General features: G+C 51.6%; 1 protein-coding gene across 3 annotated transcripts in view; it reads right to left on the bottom strand.

The window, feature by feature from the left end:
- Positions 1-19,228, bottom strand: part of sytl3 (synaptotagmin-like 3) — a 161,854-nt gene that overhangs the window by 14,001 nt on the left and 128,625 nt on the right. For all 3 annotated transcript variants that reach the window (XM_072507509.1, XM_072507512.1, XM_072507515.1), the window contains one exon: positions 16,095-16,265. In XM_072507509.1, the coding sequence (XP_072363610.1) occupies positions 16,095-16,265 (171 nt within the window). The remainder of the gene's footprint in view (positions 1-16,094; positions 16,266-19,228) is intronic.

Below are 19,228 nucleotides of genomic sequence, written 5' to 3'. Positions count from 1 at the left end.
TTCACTTAGGACCCTAAAGGTCAAAAGGAGACATTTGATCCCTTTAGCCTGGGTGAATTTTTCTTTCCTAAACATTGACTATAGATATTGTTAAATTTTACCTTCCTGTAATTGCGTACTGGATTCAATAACCAAATCAATATTATTGACTAAAATTTAATAACTGCTAAACTGACTCATAAGGGGTGGTAGAGTAGCACAGTGATTAGCACTGCTGCCTCACAGCGCCAAGGACCCGGGTTCAATTCCGGCCTTGGGTGTTTGTCTGTGTGGAATTTGCACTTTCTCCTCTCGGCTGCGTGGGTTTCCTCCGGGTGCCCCGGTTTCCTCCCACAGTCCAAAGATGTGCAGGATGGTGGATTGGCCATGCTAAATTGGCCCTTAGTGTCCAAAGCTGTGCAGGTTAGCTGGGGCTACGAAGATATGGCGGGGGAGTGGATATAGGTGGGGTGCTCTTTCAGAGGGTCAGTGCAGAGTCGATGGGCCAAATGGCCTCCTTCTGCACTGTAGGAATTCTATGGTTCTATGGATTTCCAACACTTCAATGAGAATACATGGAGAGACAGATGATACATTGTGATTCATCCCATTCAATGAGATCATGACTGATCTGATCACCTTCAACTCCACTTTCCTGCCTTGTCCTCAACACTCTTGATTCCCTTACTGATTAAAAATCTGTCCATCTCCTTGAACATACTACACAACTTAGCCTCTACAATTTTTTGCGGTAAAGAATTCCACAGATTCTTTACTCTCTGAGAGAAGAAATTCCTCCTCATCTCTGTCATAAAATGGTGACCTTTTACACTGAGATTATGCCCTCTGGCACTGGACACATCAACAAGGGCAAACAGCCTCTTAGCACCTATCCTGTCAAGCCCCTTAAGAATCCTATTTATCTCAATAAGGTCGCCACTCATTCTTCTATTCCACGACCACGAAAATAGTGCCAGTCCTGGAGCAAATCAGGATCCATTAATCGGCTAGCACCGGCGCCACGTGGAACTAGTGGAATTCCAAAGCAAAATGCCGTCTGATTCAGCGGGGTCGGGTTTGACACTCGAGAGGCTGACAAGCTGCAGCTGCATAGAAGCACTTCACTCCCCACACATTCATCCTAGCCAACAAGATGGCATCCCGAAAAGCGACACCGCAGTTCACAAGACCCCGATGGACGCCGTGGAGGAGAGGTGTGGCACCCTGTTCCCGGGGTAGGAAGGAGGCTGCCACTCGCTGCCATACACCGAGCTTGGGCGCAGGTGGCAGAGGTGGTGAGCGCCGTGGGTCCCACTACCAGGACCGGCCAGTAATGCCGGAAAATGCTGCACAACCTCCTCAGGGCAGCCAGGGCGAGTAGCCAGCACCGTGCCCCAGGCACCAACCCCCCCCCCCCCCCACACACCCATTCCCCCCCCCCCCCCTCCCACCCAGATGCGACCGAATCCCACCCGCCAGCAATCTGCTCGCACCCCACCCTGCACCACATGCCGTCACCCATACCGCCCGCCATGGCAGGGTGCCCTGCTCACACTGTACGTTTTCTGTCCCCCTTCCCCAGGAGAAGATGGCGCACAACGGCAAAGAGAGAGAGCAGACTGGAGGGGGGCCGCCAGAGTGGCCGAGGCGGAGGTCGGCATCGGGGAACCAAGTGAACCCCACTGAGTTGCGGTGTCCCTATGGCACACGTGGCACCACCACCCCTCCACCTCCCCCCACACCACCATCCCTCCACCTCCCATCCCAGCACCTTTCCATTCCAGACCACATCTCCACCACCTCAATCCCAGCATCCCACCACCTCCATCACCCCAGTCCGTGAACCAACCATGCATCATATCTTGTCTTGCAGGGTCACCTGGTATTGAGGCAGGACCTCTGGCGCCCCCACCCCGGCCGCAACCCCAGGACACCGCGAACGATGAAGCGGGACTGCACAGCTATTCGAGCCCACTAATGCCAGCCTGCGACACAACGGAGCACCAGTCAGGGGACGACACCGACGTTCCATCCAGTTGCCTCCAACACCCTCCACCATCACAGAGACACTCACCTCAGTTGGGCACTTTAGTGAAGAGGCTCCTGGGACACTATCTGGCGTGCTCCACACACGTGCAGTGGTATATCTGAATGGGTGGTGTCGCGGTGGAGGCCTTGGGGGTAAAGGTATCGGCCACCTGTCAGAATGTCCAAGGCTTGGGGCACTCTGTGTGGGCGGTGGCCGAGGCACATTACAGGGCGGCCTTGTCACAGGCAGCCATGTACCAGGGCCATCTGGGCATTGCTGCGGCGCCCAGAGCTTGGCCCAGTCACAATGGGTCATGGCTGCAGGCGCCGATGGCATTGCCCGGACGCTGGCTGTCCTGAACCAGTCAGAGGGGGACTTGGCCATGTCCCTGTGCTCCATGGCTGCGAGCAATGAGACCCTGGTTGAGACAAGGGAGGTCCTCCAGGACGGGCAGCAGCAGGTGGCAGAGGAGCCGACAAAGCTCGCTCCGGCAACACCTCCATCTCAAGGAGTAGCCCGGGGGCAATCAGGGACCCCGATGGAGGAGGAGGTGATGGGGCCCATGCCGGTGACCCCACAGGGGAGGTGCCGGAACACCATAGCGCCTCAGGTTCCCCCTCCTGTCCCTGGCATATCCGATGGTCAACGGGCTTAATAGGGTGGCACCATGTCACCTGAGTCAAACCCAGAACCTTGTTTCACACTGTCATGTGAGCCCGGTAAATGACCTTGAATTGAATCAGGCTGAGTCTGGCACATGTCGCGGTCGTGTTGACTCTACTCAACGCGTCTGCCCAAAGGCCCTTCTCTATCTCTCTCCCCAGCTCCTCCTCCCACTTTCGCTTCAGCTCCTCAGTCTGCGTCTCCTCCGTATAAATGTCAGAAGTGCTCCCCTCACCTACCCACCCTCTGGAAACTACCCTGTCCTGAATCCCCCTTAGCGGCAGAAGTAGGAAGGTTGGTACGTGTCGATGCAGAAAGTCCCGCACCTGCAGATATCAAAATTTGTTTCTCCCCGCCAATGTAAACTTCTCCTCCAGTGCCTTCATACTTGGAAAGCTCCCCTCTATAAACAAGCTCCCATCCTCTCAATCCCTACTCTCCACCATATTCGGAACCGCCCGTCCATCCCCCCGGGGCAAACCGGTGATTATCGCAGATTGGGGACCAGACCAATGGTCCCACTGCTCCCACATATCTCCTCCATTGCCCCCAGACTCGCAGGGCTGCCACCACCACGGGGCTGGTGGAGTACCGCGACGGCGGGAACGGCAGAGGCACAGTTATCAATGCCCCCAGACTGGTGCCCTTGCATGAAGCCGCCTCCATACGCACCCATGCCGACCCCTTCCCCACCACCCACTTCCTAATCATGGCTATGTTAGCCGCCCAGTAATAATTGCTAAAATTCGGCAGCGCCAGCCCGCCCTCTCCCCGACTCCGCTCAAGCAGTACCCTCCTCACTCGCAGGGACTTTCCCCCTCACACGAAGCCCGCAATAACTTTATTAACCCGCTTAAAAAATGACCGCGGAATGAAGATGGTGAGACATTGAAATACAAACAGGAATCTCGGGAGGACCGTCATTTTCACCGTTTGGACTCTACCAGCTCGAGACAACGGGAGCGCATCCCATCTCCGGAAATCATCTTTCATCTGATCCACCAACCGGGCCAAGTTCAGTTTATGTAGCCGGTCCCAATCCCACGCTAATTAAATACCTAGGTACCTGAAACTGTCCCCTACCAATCTAAACGGCAGTTCCCCCAGTCGCCTCTCCTGAACCCTTGCCTGGACCGCAAACATCTCACTCTTCCCCATATTAAGCTTATACCCCGAAAACCGGCCAAATTCCCCTAAAATTCCCATGATTTCTTCCATCCCCTCAATTGGATCTGAAACATACAGAAGATGGTCATCCGCATACAGCGAGACTCTGTGCTCCACACCCTCACAGAACACCCCCCCCCCCCCCCGGGGGTTCCAGCCCCTTGAAGCTCTCAGAGCAATTGCCAGCGGCTCTATTGCCAGCGCAAACAGCAGTGGGGAGAGGGGACGTCCCTGTTTCGTCCCCCGGTGCAGTCTAAAATAGTCCGAAGTCGTCCTGTTCGTCCGTACACTTGCCACAGGAGCCTGGTACAGCAACCTGACCCAGTCAATAAAGCCCCTCCCAAATCCGAACCGCCCCAGAACCTCCCATAAATAATCCCACTCAACCCGGTCAAAAGCTTTCTCCGCATCCATCGCGACCACTACATTCACCTCCCTACTTTCCGGGGGCATCATGATCACATTTAACAGCCTTCTTACATTGGCCACCAGCTGCCTGCCCTTAACGAACCCCATCTGATCCTCCACAATGACGTTCGGTACAATCCTCAATCCTGGAGGACAAAAGTTTGGCCAACAGTTTGGCGTCTACGTTCAACAGGGAAATCGGCCTGTCAGACCCACATAGCTCCGGGTTCTTGTCCCGTTTCAGGATAAGCGAAATTGTGGCCTGTGACATCGTCTGGGGCAGAACCACTCTTTCCCTAGCCTCATGAAACACCTTCATCAGCACCGGCCCCAATATCTCAAAGAACTTTTTGTTGAACTCCACTGGGTACCCGTCCGGTCTCGGGGCCTTACCCGACTGCATGGCCTTCAAGCCCTCCACTATCTTTTCCAACCCGATCGGGGACCCCAATCCTTCTACCAGCTCCGCGTCCACCTTCGGGAAAGTCAGCCCCTCCAGGAAGTGCCTCATCCCCTCCGGCCTCGCAGGGGGTTCCGACCTGTACAGCCTACTGTAGAAATCCCTGAACGCCTTGCTTACCCCTGCCGAGTCCCCAACTAAGTACCCATCCCCGTCAATAACTTTCCCTCTTTCTCTAGCTGCCTCCCTCTTTCTGAGCTGATGTGCCAGCATCCTGCTGGCCTTTTCACCATGCTCGCAGATCGCCCCCCTCGCCTTTCTGAGCTGTTCCATTGCCCTCCCTGTGGTTAGCATGCCGAACTCCGCCTGTAGCCTCCGCCGTTCCCTTAAAAGCCCTATCTCTGGAGTCTCCGCGTACCTCCTGTCAACTTGTAGAATCTCTTTTACCAGTCGGTCCGTCTCTGCCCTGTCCGTCCTGTCCCGGCTTCAGTGCTTCCCAGACCACCACTGCTGAGACCTCCCCCGTATTATTTACCTACAGGTAATTCTGTATGCATTTCCTCAGCCTCTCGCACACCGCTTCGTCCGCCATCAGCCCTACATCTAACCTCCATTGCGGGCGCTGATTACTATCTTTACTAACCTGCAGGTCAACCCAGTGTGGAGCATGGCCTGAGATTGTAACCACCGAGCACCCCGTGTCCACCACCCCTGCCAGCAAGGCCCTACCCAAAACAAAGAAATCGATCCGAGAGTATACCTTATGCAGTAGAAGTATACCTTATGGGAGTAGAAGGAGAACTCCTTCACCCTCGGCTGCCTAAATCTCCATGGATCCACCCCCACCCCCATCTGCTCCATGAACCCTTTCAGTTCCTTTGCCATCTCTGGCACCCTGCTCGTTTTCGAGCTTGACCGATCCAGGCCGGGATCAATAACTGTATTGAAGTCCCCTCCCATGACCAGCTTGTGCGAGTCCAGGTCCGGAATCTTCTCCAACATCCTCTTTATAAATTCCACATCATCCCAATTTGGCGCATACACATTAACCAGCACTACCTTCATCCCCTCCAGCTTACCACTAACCGTAATATATCGATCTCCCACATCCAAAACTATTCTGCCTACCTCAAATATCACCTGCTTATTTATCAAGATCGCAACCCCTCTAGTCTTTGTGTCCAGCCCCGAGTGGATGACCTGACTGACCCAGCCTTTCTTCAATCTAACCTTTCCACTACTCTAAGGTGCATCTCCTGCAGCATTACCACATCCGCCTTCAATCCCCTCAGGTGCGCGAACTCATGTGCCCTCTTAACCGACCCATTCAACCCTCGAACATTCCAGGTGATCAGCCTAATGGGGGGGGCAAAGTGCCCCCCCCTCTGCTGATCAGCCATCCCCTTTCTTGGGCCCGCCTCCAGCCCATGCGCCGCGCCTCCTCCGGCCCGCCCCCCGGCAGCCCCCACCACCGACCTCCTCTCTGTCCCTCAACCGAAGCCCCTCCCTCGTCAGCAGAACAATTGCCTCAACCTTCGAATTTACCGTTTAAAACCGGAAAAATGTCCAGGGGAAAGGTCCAAATGTCCGACCAGAGTGGGAGCCACCAAATGTGCAACTAACTCCTTCATAGCCGCCACCAGAAGTCCCTCATATGCCTTCTTAACTTCCCTATTCACCTGCCCTTCCACCTTCAGGAATCTGTGAACAAATACCCCAAGATCCATCTGTTCCTCTGAGCTTCCTAGTGTCCTGCCATTCATTACACACTCCCTTGTCTTGTTTCTTCTTCCAAAGTGCATTACCTCACACTTATCAGGGTTAAATACCATCTCCACTGCTCTGCCCAACCCATCTATATCTTCCTGTAACCTACAACCCTCTTCTTCATTGTTAACCACCCTACCAATCTTGGTGTCATCTGCAAACTTACTTATCATTCCCCCCAAGGTCTCGTCTATATCAATTATATATTGCTATATATTTATAAAACAATAAGGGACCCCTGTGGTACGCCTCTGGACACCGGCCTCCAGTTACTCAAACTCCCACACTTTGTGTCCTATTACTAAGCCAGTTTCGGATCCATCTCAACAAGTTTCCTTGAATTCCATGTGATTCAACCATCTCATATCAGTCTCCCATGAGGGACCTTGTCAAAGGCTTTGCTAAAATCCATGTAAACTATTTCCTTCATCCACACACTTGGTCACTTTATCAAAAAAACTCTATCAAATTTGTTAAGCACGACCTCCCTCTGTCAAAGCCATGCTGACTATCCCTGTGCCTTTCCAAGTGGAAATTAATTCCCGCCTTAAGAATTTTCTCCAATAGTTTCCCTACCACTGACGTGAGACTCATCGACCTGTAATTCCCTGGTTTATCCCCACCACCCTTCTTGAAAAGTGGAACAACATTAGCTGTTCTCCAGTCCTCTGGCACTTCTCGTATGGCCAGAGAGGAATTAAAAACTTGCGTCAGAGCCCCTGCAATTTCCTGCCTCACCTCCCACAGCAGCCTGGGATGCAATTCATCTGGGCCTGGGGATTTGTCTATTTTTAAACCCGTCAAAGTCTCTAATATCTATTGTGGAATTCTTGTGGAAAACTGCTCAAGGTCCTCACAGTCCATTTCTTGAATTCTGTACCTGCATCCTCTTTCTTCCCAATGACGACCAATGAGAAGTATTCATTTAAACCCTAGCACTGTGCTGTGGCTTCACACACAGATTTCCTCCTTGGTCTCTAATGGGCCCTTCTCTTTTTCCCCTGGTTAACCTCTTCCCCTTAATGTATTTATAAAACATCTTAGGGTTCTCCTCTATCTTACTCACAAGTCCTTTTTCATGCCCCCTTTTTGCTGTTCCAATTGCTTTCTTAAGTTCCCTCTTGCACTTCCTATATTCCTCCAGGGCCGCAGTTGAATTTCTCCCTTTGGATTTGCTAAAAGCCATTCTACTCCTCCTTTTCCAGTCCTGGATTGTCCCAGACACCCAGTGTTCCCTGAACGTATTGCTCCTACATTTCCCCCTACAGGGAACATGTTAGATCTGTACTTTCCCCATTTCCTTTTCGAAAGTCCTCCACATCTCTGCTGTAGATTTTCCCAGAGGAAGCTGTTCCCAGTCAACTTTGGCCTGATCCTGCCTTATTTTAGTAAAATCTGTCTTGCCCAAATCCAAAACCATTCTTTTGCAGGTCATCTTTTTCCTTGTCCATAACAAACTTGTACCATGTTGTGGTCGCTATCACTAAAATGCTCCCCCACTGCCACACTGAACACTTGTCCAGCTTCATTCCCAGAACTAGATCCAACACTGCTCCATCTCTTTGGGCATTATACATATTGATACAAAAAACTCCCCTGAATACATTTCAAGAAATCTGTCCCTTCTAGACCCTTTAGACCGTGACTATTCCAGTTTATGTGCGGGAAGTTGAAATCCCCTAGTATAATTACCCGATGATTATTCTTACACACTTCAGTAATTTGTCTGCTAAAGGTTGAATTTGCTGCCAATGCCACACGTGCGCAGTTGTACACTTGGCTGCCATATTTATCGGGGGCAATGTGCAGCCGGACACATCACTGGACCTGGAATTTCAAATATTACAGCGCCAGAAGCATCTAGTCAGCATTTAAAAACCCCTTCCATCCACAGCTCACACCAAACCTCACAGACAGAGCTCAAAAGAGCAAGTGGCAATGGGGCACATTCCGTACCCCCACCCTCACCCTCAACCCCCAATTAAAATGACACGTCAAATTATTCTCATTATTCCGGGTGCGGCGATGACCAGCTGAGTCGCACGTTTCGGCAGCTCCCTGTGAAACGGACTTTTGGGCTCTTGATAGGAGCCCCAACGGCAATTTTAACGGCTGAAAACACCGTGCGGTAAACCAGAAGGGTGTTCCCCCTGGACACGGATGGAAAAAGGAGAGGAAAGTGGCCGGATTGCAGCGGATCCTTTGGAACAACGGCAAGGAAGGCAAGCAGAAACCAAGATGGCGTCGGAAGGTGGCAGTTTCATATGGGGCCCTGAACAACAAGAGTTTTTGAAACGCTGCGTGGAGGAGATAAAAAAGGAAATGAAGAAAGAGTTGTTGGCCCCGATATTACAGGCAATTGAAGGGCTGAAAGAGGAACAAAAGACCCAGGAGCAGGAGCTTCGGGTCGTGAAGGCGAAAGCAGCAGAGAATGAAAACGACATACAGGGCCTGGTGGTGAAGTCGGAGATACAGGAGGCACACCAGAAACGATCTGTGGAGAGGTTGGAGGCACTGGAAAATAACGCAAGGAGGAACAACTTGAGGATTCTTGGCCTTCCTGAAGGTGTGGAGGGGGAGGATGTCGGGGCATATGTGAGCACGGTGCTGCACTCGTTAATGGGAGTGGAGGCCCCGACGGGTCCGTTGGAGGTGGAGGGAGCATACCGAGTTATGGTGCAAGGACCGAGAGCAGGAGAAGCTCCCAGAGCCATAGTGGTGAGATTTCTCCGTTTTAAGGATAGAGAAATGGTCCTTAGATGGGCGAAGAAAACTCGGTGTAGTAAATGGGAGAACGCGGTGATCCGCGTCTATCAAGATTGGAGTGCGGAGGTGGCGAGAAGGAGGGCGAGCTTTAATTGGGCCAAAGCGGTACTTCACAAAAAAAAGATAAAGTTTGGAATGCTGCAACCGGCAAGACTGTGGGTCACATATCAAGGGAGGCACCACTACTTTGAGACGGCGGATGAAGCGTGGACTTTTATTGTAGAAGAAAAATTGGAATGATTGGACTACGAAAATGAACGTTTGGACAAAGTGGTGGGACGAGTGGGGGGGGGGGGGGGGGGGGCGAAGAGGGATTGTATGATTAATCCTGCGGTATGGTAACTTTTCTTTCTCCCACAGGTGGTGATGGGGGGAGGTGGGGAGGGAGAGGAGATGGGGCGTTGGCCATGGGAGGCGGGGCCGAGGGAGAGGCGCGGGCTTGGTTCCCGCGCTATGATAATTATGGCGGGAATAGAGAAGCAGGAAGGAGGGGGCGCCGCACGGGGCGAGCCGTGATCACGGGGGGAAGCCGAGGTCAGCCAGAGTTTGCTGACTTCTGGGAGCAACATGGGGGGAGTAATTACGCTAGCGGGGGGTCTAGCGGGGGGGGGGGGGGGGGGAGGGGGGAATTACTGGGTTGCTGCTGCTGGGGAAAGGGGGGAGTGGGTGCGGGAAAGGATGGGCGGGGGGGGCACCGTCTGGGAGAAATACAGCCGCGTGGGAACTGGGCGAGAAGCTGGAAAAAGATGATGGCTAACCGGCAAGGGGGGGGGGGGTGGGAAGCCCCCCAACTCGGCTGATCACGTGGAACGTGAGGGGGCTTAACGGGCCGATAAAGAGGGCATGAGTACTCGCACACCTTAAGAAACTTAAAGCAGATGTGGTCATGTTACAGGAAACGCACCTGAAACTGATAGATCAGGTTAGGTTGCGCAAAGGATGGGTAGGGCAGGTGTTCCATTCGGGGCTGGATGCGAAAAACAGGGGGGTGGCTATATTAGTGGGGAAGCGGGTAATGTTCGAGGCAAAGACTATAGTGGCGGATAACGGGGGCAGATACGTGATGGTGAGTGGCAAATTACAGGGAGAGATGGTGGTGTTGGTAAACGTGTATGCCCCGAATTGGGACGATGCCAATTTTATGAGGCGAATGCTAGGATGCATCCCAGACCTAGAGACCGGAAAGCTGATAATGGGGGGAGACTTTAACACGGTGTTGGAACCAAGGCTGGATAGGTCGAAGTCCAGGACTGGTAGGAGGCCGGCAGCAGCCAAGGTGCTTAAGGATTTTATGGAGCAGATGGGAGGGGTGGACCCGTGGAGATTCAGTAGACCTAGGAGTAAGGAGTTCTCGTTTTTCTCCTATGTCCATAAAGTCTATTCACGCATAGACTTTTTTGTGTTGGGTAGGGCATTGATCCCGAGGGTGAGGGGAACGGAATATACGGCTATAGCCATTTCGGATCATGCCCCACACTGGGTAGACTTGGAGATAGGGGAGGAAACAAGAGGGCGTCCACCCTGGAGAATGGATATGGGACTAATGGCGGATGAGGGGGTGTGCTTAAGGGTGAGGGGATGCATTGAAAAGTACTTGGAACTCAATGACAATGGGGAGGTTCAGGTGGGAGTGGTCTGGGAGGCGTTGAAGGCGGTGGTTAGGGGGGAGCTGATATCAATAAGGACACATAAAGGGAAGCAGGAGAGTAAGGAACGGGAGCGGTTGTTGCAAGAACTTTTGAGGGTGGACAGACAGTATGCGGAAGCACCGGAGGAGGGACTGTATAGGGAAAGGCAAAGGCTGCATGTGAAATTTGACTTGCTGACCACAGGCACTGCAGAGGCACAATGGAGGAAGGCGCAGGGTGTACAGTATGAATATGGAGAGAAGGCGAGCAGATTGCTGGCACACCAATTGAGGAAAAGGGGAGCAGCGAGGGAAATAGGGGGGGTGAGAGACGAAGATGGAGAGACGGAGCGGGGAGCGGAGAGAGTGAATAAAGTGTTTAAGACATTTTATAAAAAATTGTATGAAGCTCAACCCCCGGATGGGAGGGAGAGAATGATGGAGTTTTTGGATCGGCTGGAAATTCCCAAGGTGGAAGAGCAGGAAAGGATGGGATTGGGAGCACAGATCACGGTAGAAGAAGTGGTGAAAGGAATTAGGAACATGCAGACGGGAAAGGCCCCGGGACCGGACGGATTCCCAGTTGAATTTTACAGAAAATATTTGGACTTGCTCGCCCCGCTACTGACGAGGACCTTCAACGAGGCAAAGGAAAGGGGACAACTGCCCCCGACTATGTCAGAAGCAACGATATTGCTTCTTTTAAAGAAGGAAAAGGATCCGCTACAATGCGGGTCCTACAGACCAATCTCCCTCCTTAATGTAGATGCCAAGGTCTTGGCCAAGATAATGGCAATGAGAATAGAGGAATGTGTCCCAGGGGTGGTTCATGAGGACCAAACTGGGTTTGTGAAGGGGAGACAGCTGAACACGAACATACGGATGTTGTTAGGGGTAATGATGATGGCCCCACCAGAGGGTGAAACGGAGATAGTAGTGGCGATGGATGCCGAGAAAGCATTTGATAGAGTGGAGTGGGATTATCTGTGGGAGGTGTTGAGGAGATTTGGGTTCGGAGAGGGGTATGTTAGATGGGTGCAGCTGTTGTATAGGGCCCCAGTGGCGAGTGTGGTCACGAATGGACGGGGATCGGCATATTTTCGGCTCCATAGAGGGACAAGGCAGGGATGTCCTCTGTCCCCATTACTGTTTGCACTGGCGATTGAGCCCCTGGCGATAGCGCTGAGAGGTTCCAAGGGATGGAGGGGAATACTTAGGGGAGGAGAAGAACACCGGGTATCTTTATATGCGGATGATCTGCTACTATATGTGGCGGATCCAGCGGAGGGGATGCCAGAAATAATGCGGATACTTGGGGAGTTTGGGGATTTTTCAGGGTATAAATTGAACATGGGAAAGAGTGAGCTGTTTGTGGTGCATCCAGGGGAGCAGAGTAGAGAAATAGAAGACCTACCGTTGAGGAAGGTAACAAGAGACTTTCGTTACCTGGGGATCCAGATAGCTAAGAATTGGGGCACATTCCACAGGCTAAATTTGACGCGGTTGGTGGAACAGATGGAGGAAGATTTCAAGAGATGGGATATGGTAGCATTGTCAATGGCAGGGAGGGTGCAGGCAGTTAAGATGGTGGTCCTCCCGAGATTCCTTTTTGTGTTTCAGTGTCTCCCGGTGGTGATCACGAAGGCTTTTTTCAAAAGGATAGAAAAGAGTATCATGGGTTTTGTTTGGGCCGGGAAGACTCCGAGAGTGAGGAAGGGATTCTTACAGCGTAGTAGGGATAGGGGGGGGCTGGCACTACCGAGCCTAAGTGAGTATTATTGGGCCGCTAATATTTCAATGGTGAGTAAGTGGATGGGAGAGGAGGAAGGAGCGGCGTGGAAGAGATTAGAGAGGGCGTCCTGTAGGGGGACCAGCCTGCAGGCTATGGTGACAGCCCCATTGCCGTTCTCACCAAGGAACTATACCACGAGTCCGGTGGTGGTAGCTACACTGAAGATTTGGGGACAGTGGAGACGACATAGGGGAAAGACCGGAGCACTGGGGGGGTCCCCGATAAGAAACAACCATAGGTTTGCCCCGGGGGGAATGGATGGGGGATATGGAATGTGGCAAAGAGCAGGTATAACGCAATTGAAAGATCTATTTGTGGATGGGAAGTTTGCGAGTCTGGGAGCGCTGACCGAGAAATATGGGTTGCCCCAAGGGAATGCATTCAGGTACATGCAATTGAGGGCTTTTGCGAGGCAGCAGGTGAGGGAATTCCCGCAGCTCCCGACACAAGAGGTGCAGGACAGAGTCATCTCAAAGAAATGGGTGGGGGACGGTAAGGTGTCGGATATATATAGGGAAATGAGAGACGAAGGGGAGACTATGATGGACGAACTAAAAGGGAAATGGGAAGAAGAGCTAGGGGAGGAGATTGAGGAGGGGATGTGGGCAGATGCCCTAAACAGGGTAAACTCGTCGTCCTCGTGCGCCAGGCTAAGCCTGATTCAGTTTAAGGTATTACACAGGGCACATATGACTGGAACACGGCTCAGTAAATTTTTTGGGGTGGAGGATAGGTGTGCGAGGTGCTCGAGAAGCCCAGCGAATCATACCCATATGTTTTGGTCATGCCCGGCACTACAGGGGTTTTGGATGGGGGTGACAAAGGTGCTTTCGAAAGTAGTAGGAGTCTGGGTCGAACCAAGCTGGGGGTTGGCTATATTTGGGGTTGCACAAGAGCCGGGAGTGCAGGAGGCGAAAGAGGCCGATGTTTTGGCCTTTGCGTCCCTAGTAGCCCGGCGCAGAATATTGCTAATGTGGAAAGAAGCCAAGCCCCCGGGGGTGGAGACCTGGATAAATGATATGGCGGGGTTCATAAAGTTAGAGCGGATTAAGTTCGTCCTAAGGGGGTCGGCTCAAGGGTTTACTAGGCGGTGGCAACCGTTCGTCGAATATCTTGCGGAAAGATAGATAGGGGAGAACAAAGAAGGCAGCAGCAGCGGCCCAGGACTTGGGGGGGGGGGGGAGGGATGGGGGGGGATGGGGGTGGGGGCGGGTGGCCTGAGACAAGGCAGTTGCCAATTAGGGCTAGTTTTTTTTTTTTTGTTATTTAATATTTATTTATTTGTTGTTGTTTTTGTTTACATTTAAAAAAGGTCATTATTATCTGTATTGTTACAATGTTGTGTAAAGGATGCACAATGTACTGTGTTGGTTGACCAAAAATTTTCAATAAAATATTATTTAAAAAAAATAAAAATTATTCTCATTATAGAAATTTATTAAAAGATTAAATATCAAAAGCAATGTATTTTTGTGGTATAAATCATGTTGGGGATACATGGGCAATAACATAAAATTCATTATTAAAAGTTTGAAGACTGCCAAAAATAAGCTGTCACCCTTAATGAGAGCGGATTTGTGTCTCCAGCAAATAATATCAGTGGACACAGTGCAAGTGCTAACATTGCGCAGATAGGTATTGGCTACCATCTTGCATGACCAGGTAATGTTGCCTTTTTTTGTGTACACTATCAAGACACACAGTGATTGACTAAACAGTATTTATGTGGGCAACTTATATTTTAAAGTACAAAAAAGAATTTTGACACAACCAAAAATGCCCACTGAAAGAATACCTTACACTGTCCTTTAGGTATGCGTTCAATTCTCCCAAAATCAGTCCAAAATGAATCTCAGCTCCCTAGGGCTTTCCTCCAACCTTTTCCTTTCCCAGTCTGGAAACTTTTGATTCTGGAACTGTCTTTCATGGTGCAGGTTTCCTGAAGAATTCTCCCTCTAGCTGAAGCAACGCAAATCTTCCAGCCTTGTTTTAACTCCTTCGCCGGAATTCTCCAGCCGATGGGATTCCCTTTTCCCACCTTTTCGCGGTGACATGGGGTGGTTTCAATGGGAAATTCCATTGACAAGCGGCGGGAAGAGAGAATTCCACCACCAGCAAACGACGCTCTGCCAAGAAACACGCGGCTGGGGGAGCGGAAAATCCCATCCCTCATGAATTTAGTCTTTCCAATCCAAATGCAAGCTCCCACCCAGATTCCCGAGTAGTGAATCACAGAAACATTTTGTATCTTTCCCTCCCGGATCCTTGGCCTGGCAGAATAATCTTGTCAGTGAGTGTTGAAGAATATCTTAGACCCTTCCTAACTCAAAGTCCATCTCCATAGAAATGTGGACCACATAGGCCTGTCTCCAGGTAGAAATGGTGATTACCTATCCTTGAAACCCCAACTCATTTTTATCTTCGAGGTTAATGGAAAGTTTGCAACACAACATTCTCAACACTTTTCTGTGCCTTTGGAGACTCACAGTCTATCCACTGTTAGCAGACTTACTATTGCCACTGTCACCAAGTGTAAACACCCACTTGGGTTGGGAGGTTTTGCCAACGAGATTGGTAAATATCGCAAAAAGGTCATATTGGCGTAAAAGCAGAAAGTGATTGTTCCCTCTTCCCATCAGTGGCGGGCTGGGTTTTCCACCATTCAACATTGGGAACTTCATTGTAATAAATTAGCATCTCATTTTCAGGCCCATACGCTGGAATCATACCCCCATGTCAAATAATGCGTCCACGACAGTGTGCTGTCAGAATGGCAGGAAGCATGATTGGTCTCAGAAGGAGTGAACCTGGTGAGCAGTATCCCCAGGGGAGCAGGGCTCAGGGGGGAGACGGTAGTGCCCTGGGTGGCATGGTAATATCAGGGTTTGCTAGGGTAATGCCAGGTTGGGCTGAGGGTGCCAGGGTAGCACGACGGGGCACACCTGGGTTAAGATTGTTCCCTGGTGTGCTCGCCGTATATGGGTGCGGCCTTTAAAAATGGTGCCCAGATCACCGGCTGATGGCGGGACGGGTGAATCAGAGGCCGCCTGTCAGCAATACATTGAGGAACTGCTGCCTGCCTTCTTTTTCCTCACTGTAGTCCTGCACTAAATGGTGGAAAAAACACTTTTCCCTCCTGACATCGGCCTTTACCGACACTGGAGGAAATCTTGCCTCTTGCGCCTTTTTGCTGCAGAATGATCTGACCCCCATTCATCATGAACAATCAAACCACCCAGGCTTGCTGTCAGAGGCAGACTAAAAGGTCACCTAAACCTCTTCATTGTACTTTATTTAGAAACACAATCTCAAATCATAATCTTATACTTCATAATTATAACATTAAAGATTCCATTTTCAGTCAGGTGCTGAAATTTGATTTCAAAACATTACAAATACCACAGAGATCTTCAGGCTTAAAATAGCAGATGAAAATAGGACCAAATAAACATGCACATGTTCTTCAATGTAATCGAGGATCATGCATTGGCATTACCTTGCCTCGGAGCTGGTACCAGTTGTATGACTGAGTAGAGTTATCTTCAAACTTCCAACCCTCAAAAGGAATCTGTAACTCTCCCAGAAACACTTTTCGTTTGAGTGTTGTACAGTGCCACACAGAGACTTGAAGTGTCCTCATGTCCAACTGTGATCGTTCAATATTGTACTGTGGAATGCAAAGTAGAATACCGAATTTGAAAAATGATTAACCTAGGAAACTCCTGGGTAATCATAGAACTATAGAAAAGTTACAGCACAGAAGGAGGCCATTCAGCCCATCTTGTCCATGCCAGCCCGACCTTCCTGCACCCAGCCCATAGCCCTATACCTTTATAGCACTTAAGGTGCAGATCCAGGTACCTTTTAAAAGAGTTTAGGGTCATGAGTCACCGGGCTAGCAGATTGGCTAGTCAAGGGAGTCAGGTGGGGGGGGGGGGGAGAATACAGCTAGTGAATGGTAGGGGTGGGGTTATCGGGGATGTTGCTAGGGGGGGTGGGGGGGGGTATTTTGCTGATGTGGGGGGGATCTGAAGAGGTAATGGAAAGGAGGTCGGGGGTGGAGGCAGCCAAGAGGCGAGCCAGGATTGGCACGGCGCATGGGCCGGGGGCGGGCCCAAGAAAGGTTATGGCTGACCGGCGGGGTGCCCCCCAACCAGGCTGAGCTCCTGGAATGTCAGGGGACTAAACGGGCCAGTTAAAAGGGCACGTGTGTTCGCGTATTTGCGGGCTATAAAGGCGGACGTAATTATGTTGCAGGAGACACATCTGAAAGTGTCTGACCAGACTAGGCTAAGGAAGGGCTGGATCAGCCAGGTCTTCCACTCGGACTTGGATTCTAAGTCCAGGGGGGTAGCAATTATGATCAATAAGCGGGTTCAATTTGAGGCGGAGGGCGTATCGCAGACGGCGGGGGCAGATTCCTTATGGTAAGGGGCAAGCTGGAGCGAAGAAGAGTGGTGCTGGTGAACATATATGCGCTGAACTGGGACGACGTTGACTTCATCAAAAGAGTGCTGGGGAAGATCCCGGACCTAGACTCACGCAAGTTGATAATGGGGTGGGGGGGGGGACTTTAATACGGTCCCTGACCCGGGGCTGGACCGGTCATGTCCCAGAACGGGCAGACTCCCAGCAATGGCAAGGGAGCTGAAAGGGTTCATGGAGCAAATGGGGGCTGTGGACCCAGGGAGAGCCAGAGAGCCAATGGGAAGGGGCAACTCGTTTTATTCGCATGTTCATAAAGTATATTCTAGGATTGATTTTTATATCGTGAGCAGGGACTGGGTAGGGGAGGTAAAGAATACGGAATACTCGGCAATCACTATCTCGGACCATGCCCCGCACTGGGTGGACCTGCAGGTCGGGGGGGCGAATTACCAACGCCCGCAATGGAGGTTAGGCGTAGGACTGGTGTCGGAGGAGGGGGATATGTGAGAGACTTCGGAAGTGTATGCAAAATTACTTGCAGGTGAACGATACGGGGGAGGTTTCAGCAGCGACCCTGTGGGAGGCGCTGAAGGCAGTAGTGAGGGGGAGCTGATCTCAATTCGGGCTCACAGGGTCGGGGTGGACAGAGCAGAAATGGACAGATTGGTTAGGGAAATTCACCGGATAGATGAAGAGCATGCGGGGTCCCCGGGGGAGGACCTACTCAGGGAGAGACGGAGATTGCAGGCGGAACTGGGGGTGCTAGCCACGAGTGGGGCCGTGGAACAACTTAGGAAGGCGAGGGGAGTGGTGTATGAGCATGGGGAGAAGGCCAGCAGATTGCTAGCTCAGCAACTCAGGAAGAGGGAGGCGACCAGGGAAATAAGTAGAGTGGTTGATGGGGAGGGGAGCAGAGTGGAGGACCCGGCAAGACTGAATAAGGTATTTTGGGACTTCTATAGTAAGCTGTACACTTCAGAACCCCCTGAAGAGCCGGAGGAGATGAAAAGGTTCCTGGATGGACTAACCTTCCCAAAAGTAGGCAGGTGGACGGGCCGGGGGCCCCGATTGCAGCGGAGGAGGTATTGGGGGGCCTGAAGGCTATGCAGTCGGGGAAAGCCCCGGGACCGGATGGATACCCAGTAAAGTTTTACAAGAAGGTCTCGGAGATAGTGGGACCGGTCCTGACAAGGTTTTTAATGAGGCAAGGGACAGAGGGACCCTGCCGCCGCCAATGTCGCAAGCCACCATCTCGCTGATACTGAAGCGGGACAAGGACCTGGAATCCTGCGGGTCATACAGGCCAATCTCCCTGATCAATGTGGATGCCAAGCTCCTGGCCAAGGTCCTGGCGATTAGAATTGAGGACTGCGTACCGGAGGTGATTGGGGACGATCAGACAGGGTTTGTGAAAGGCAGGCAGCTGACAGCTAACTTGAGAAGATTGCTTAATGTGATCATGATGTCCCCGACGGGCAAGGAGGTGGAGGTAGTGGTGGCAATGGATGCTGAGAAGGCCTTCGACCGGGTGGAGTGGGGCTATTTGTGGGAGGTACTTGGACGGTTTGGGTTCGGGGAGGGACTGGTTAATTGGGTCAGACTATTGTACCAGGCCCCAAAAGCTAGCGTTAGGACGAACAGGATAATGTCAGATTATTTCAGACTACACCGCGGGACCAGACAGGGGTGCCCACTCTCCCCGTTGCTGTTCGTGCTGGCCATAGAGCCGTTGGCGATGGCGTTGAGAGCTGCAAAGGGGTGGAAGGGAATGACTGGGGGTGGGGGGGGGAGCATAGGGTCTCTCTCTATGCAGACGACCTGCTCCTGTACGTGTCAGACCCACTGGCTGGGATGGAAAATATACTGGAAACATTGAGGAAGTTTGGCCGGTTCTCAGGGTACAAATTAAATATGGCCAAGAGTGAGATGTTTGTGGTGCAGGCAAGGGGCCAGGAGAATAGACTGAAGGAGCGGCCATTTAGGCTGGTGGAGGAAAGTTTCCGGTACTTGGGGATACAGGTGGCACGAGACTGGGGCAGGTTGCATAAGTTAAATTTGACGAGGGTGGTGGAACAAATGAAGAGGGAGTTTCGGAGATGGGATGCACTCCCGCTGTCACTGGCGGGGAGGGTGCAGACTGTAAAGATGACAATCCTCCCAAGATCTCTGTTCATCTTCCAGTGCCTCCCGATCTTTATCCCA

This window comes from Scyliorhinus torazame, chromosome 1 (assembly GCF_047496885.1).
Source record: "Scyliorhinus torazame isolate Kashiwa2021f chromosome 1, sScyTor2.1, whole genome shotgun sequence".
In the NCBI taxonomy this organism is placed as follows: Eukaryota; Metazoa; Chordata; class Chondrichthyes; order Carcharhiniformes; family Scyliorhinidae; genus Scyliorhinus; species Scyliorhinus torazame.
This window is presented reverse-complemented; position numbering and strand designations above follow the sequence as displayed.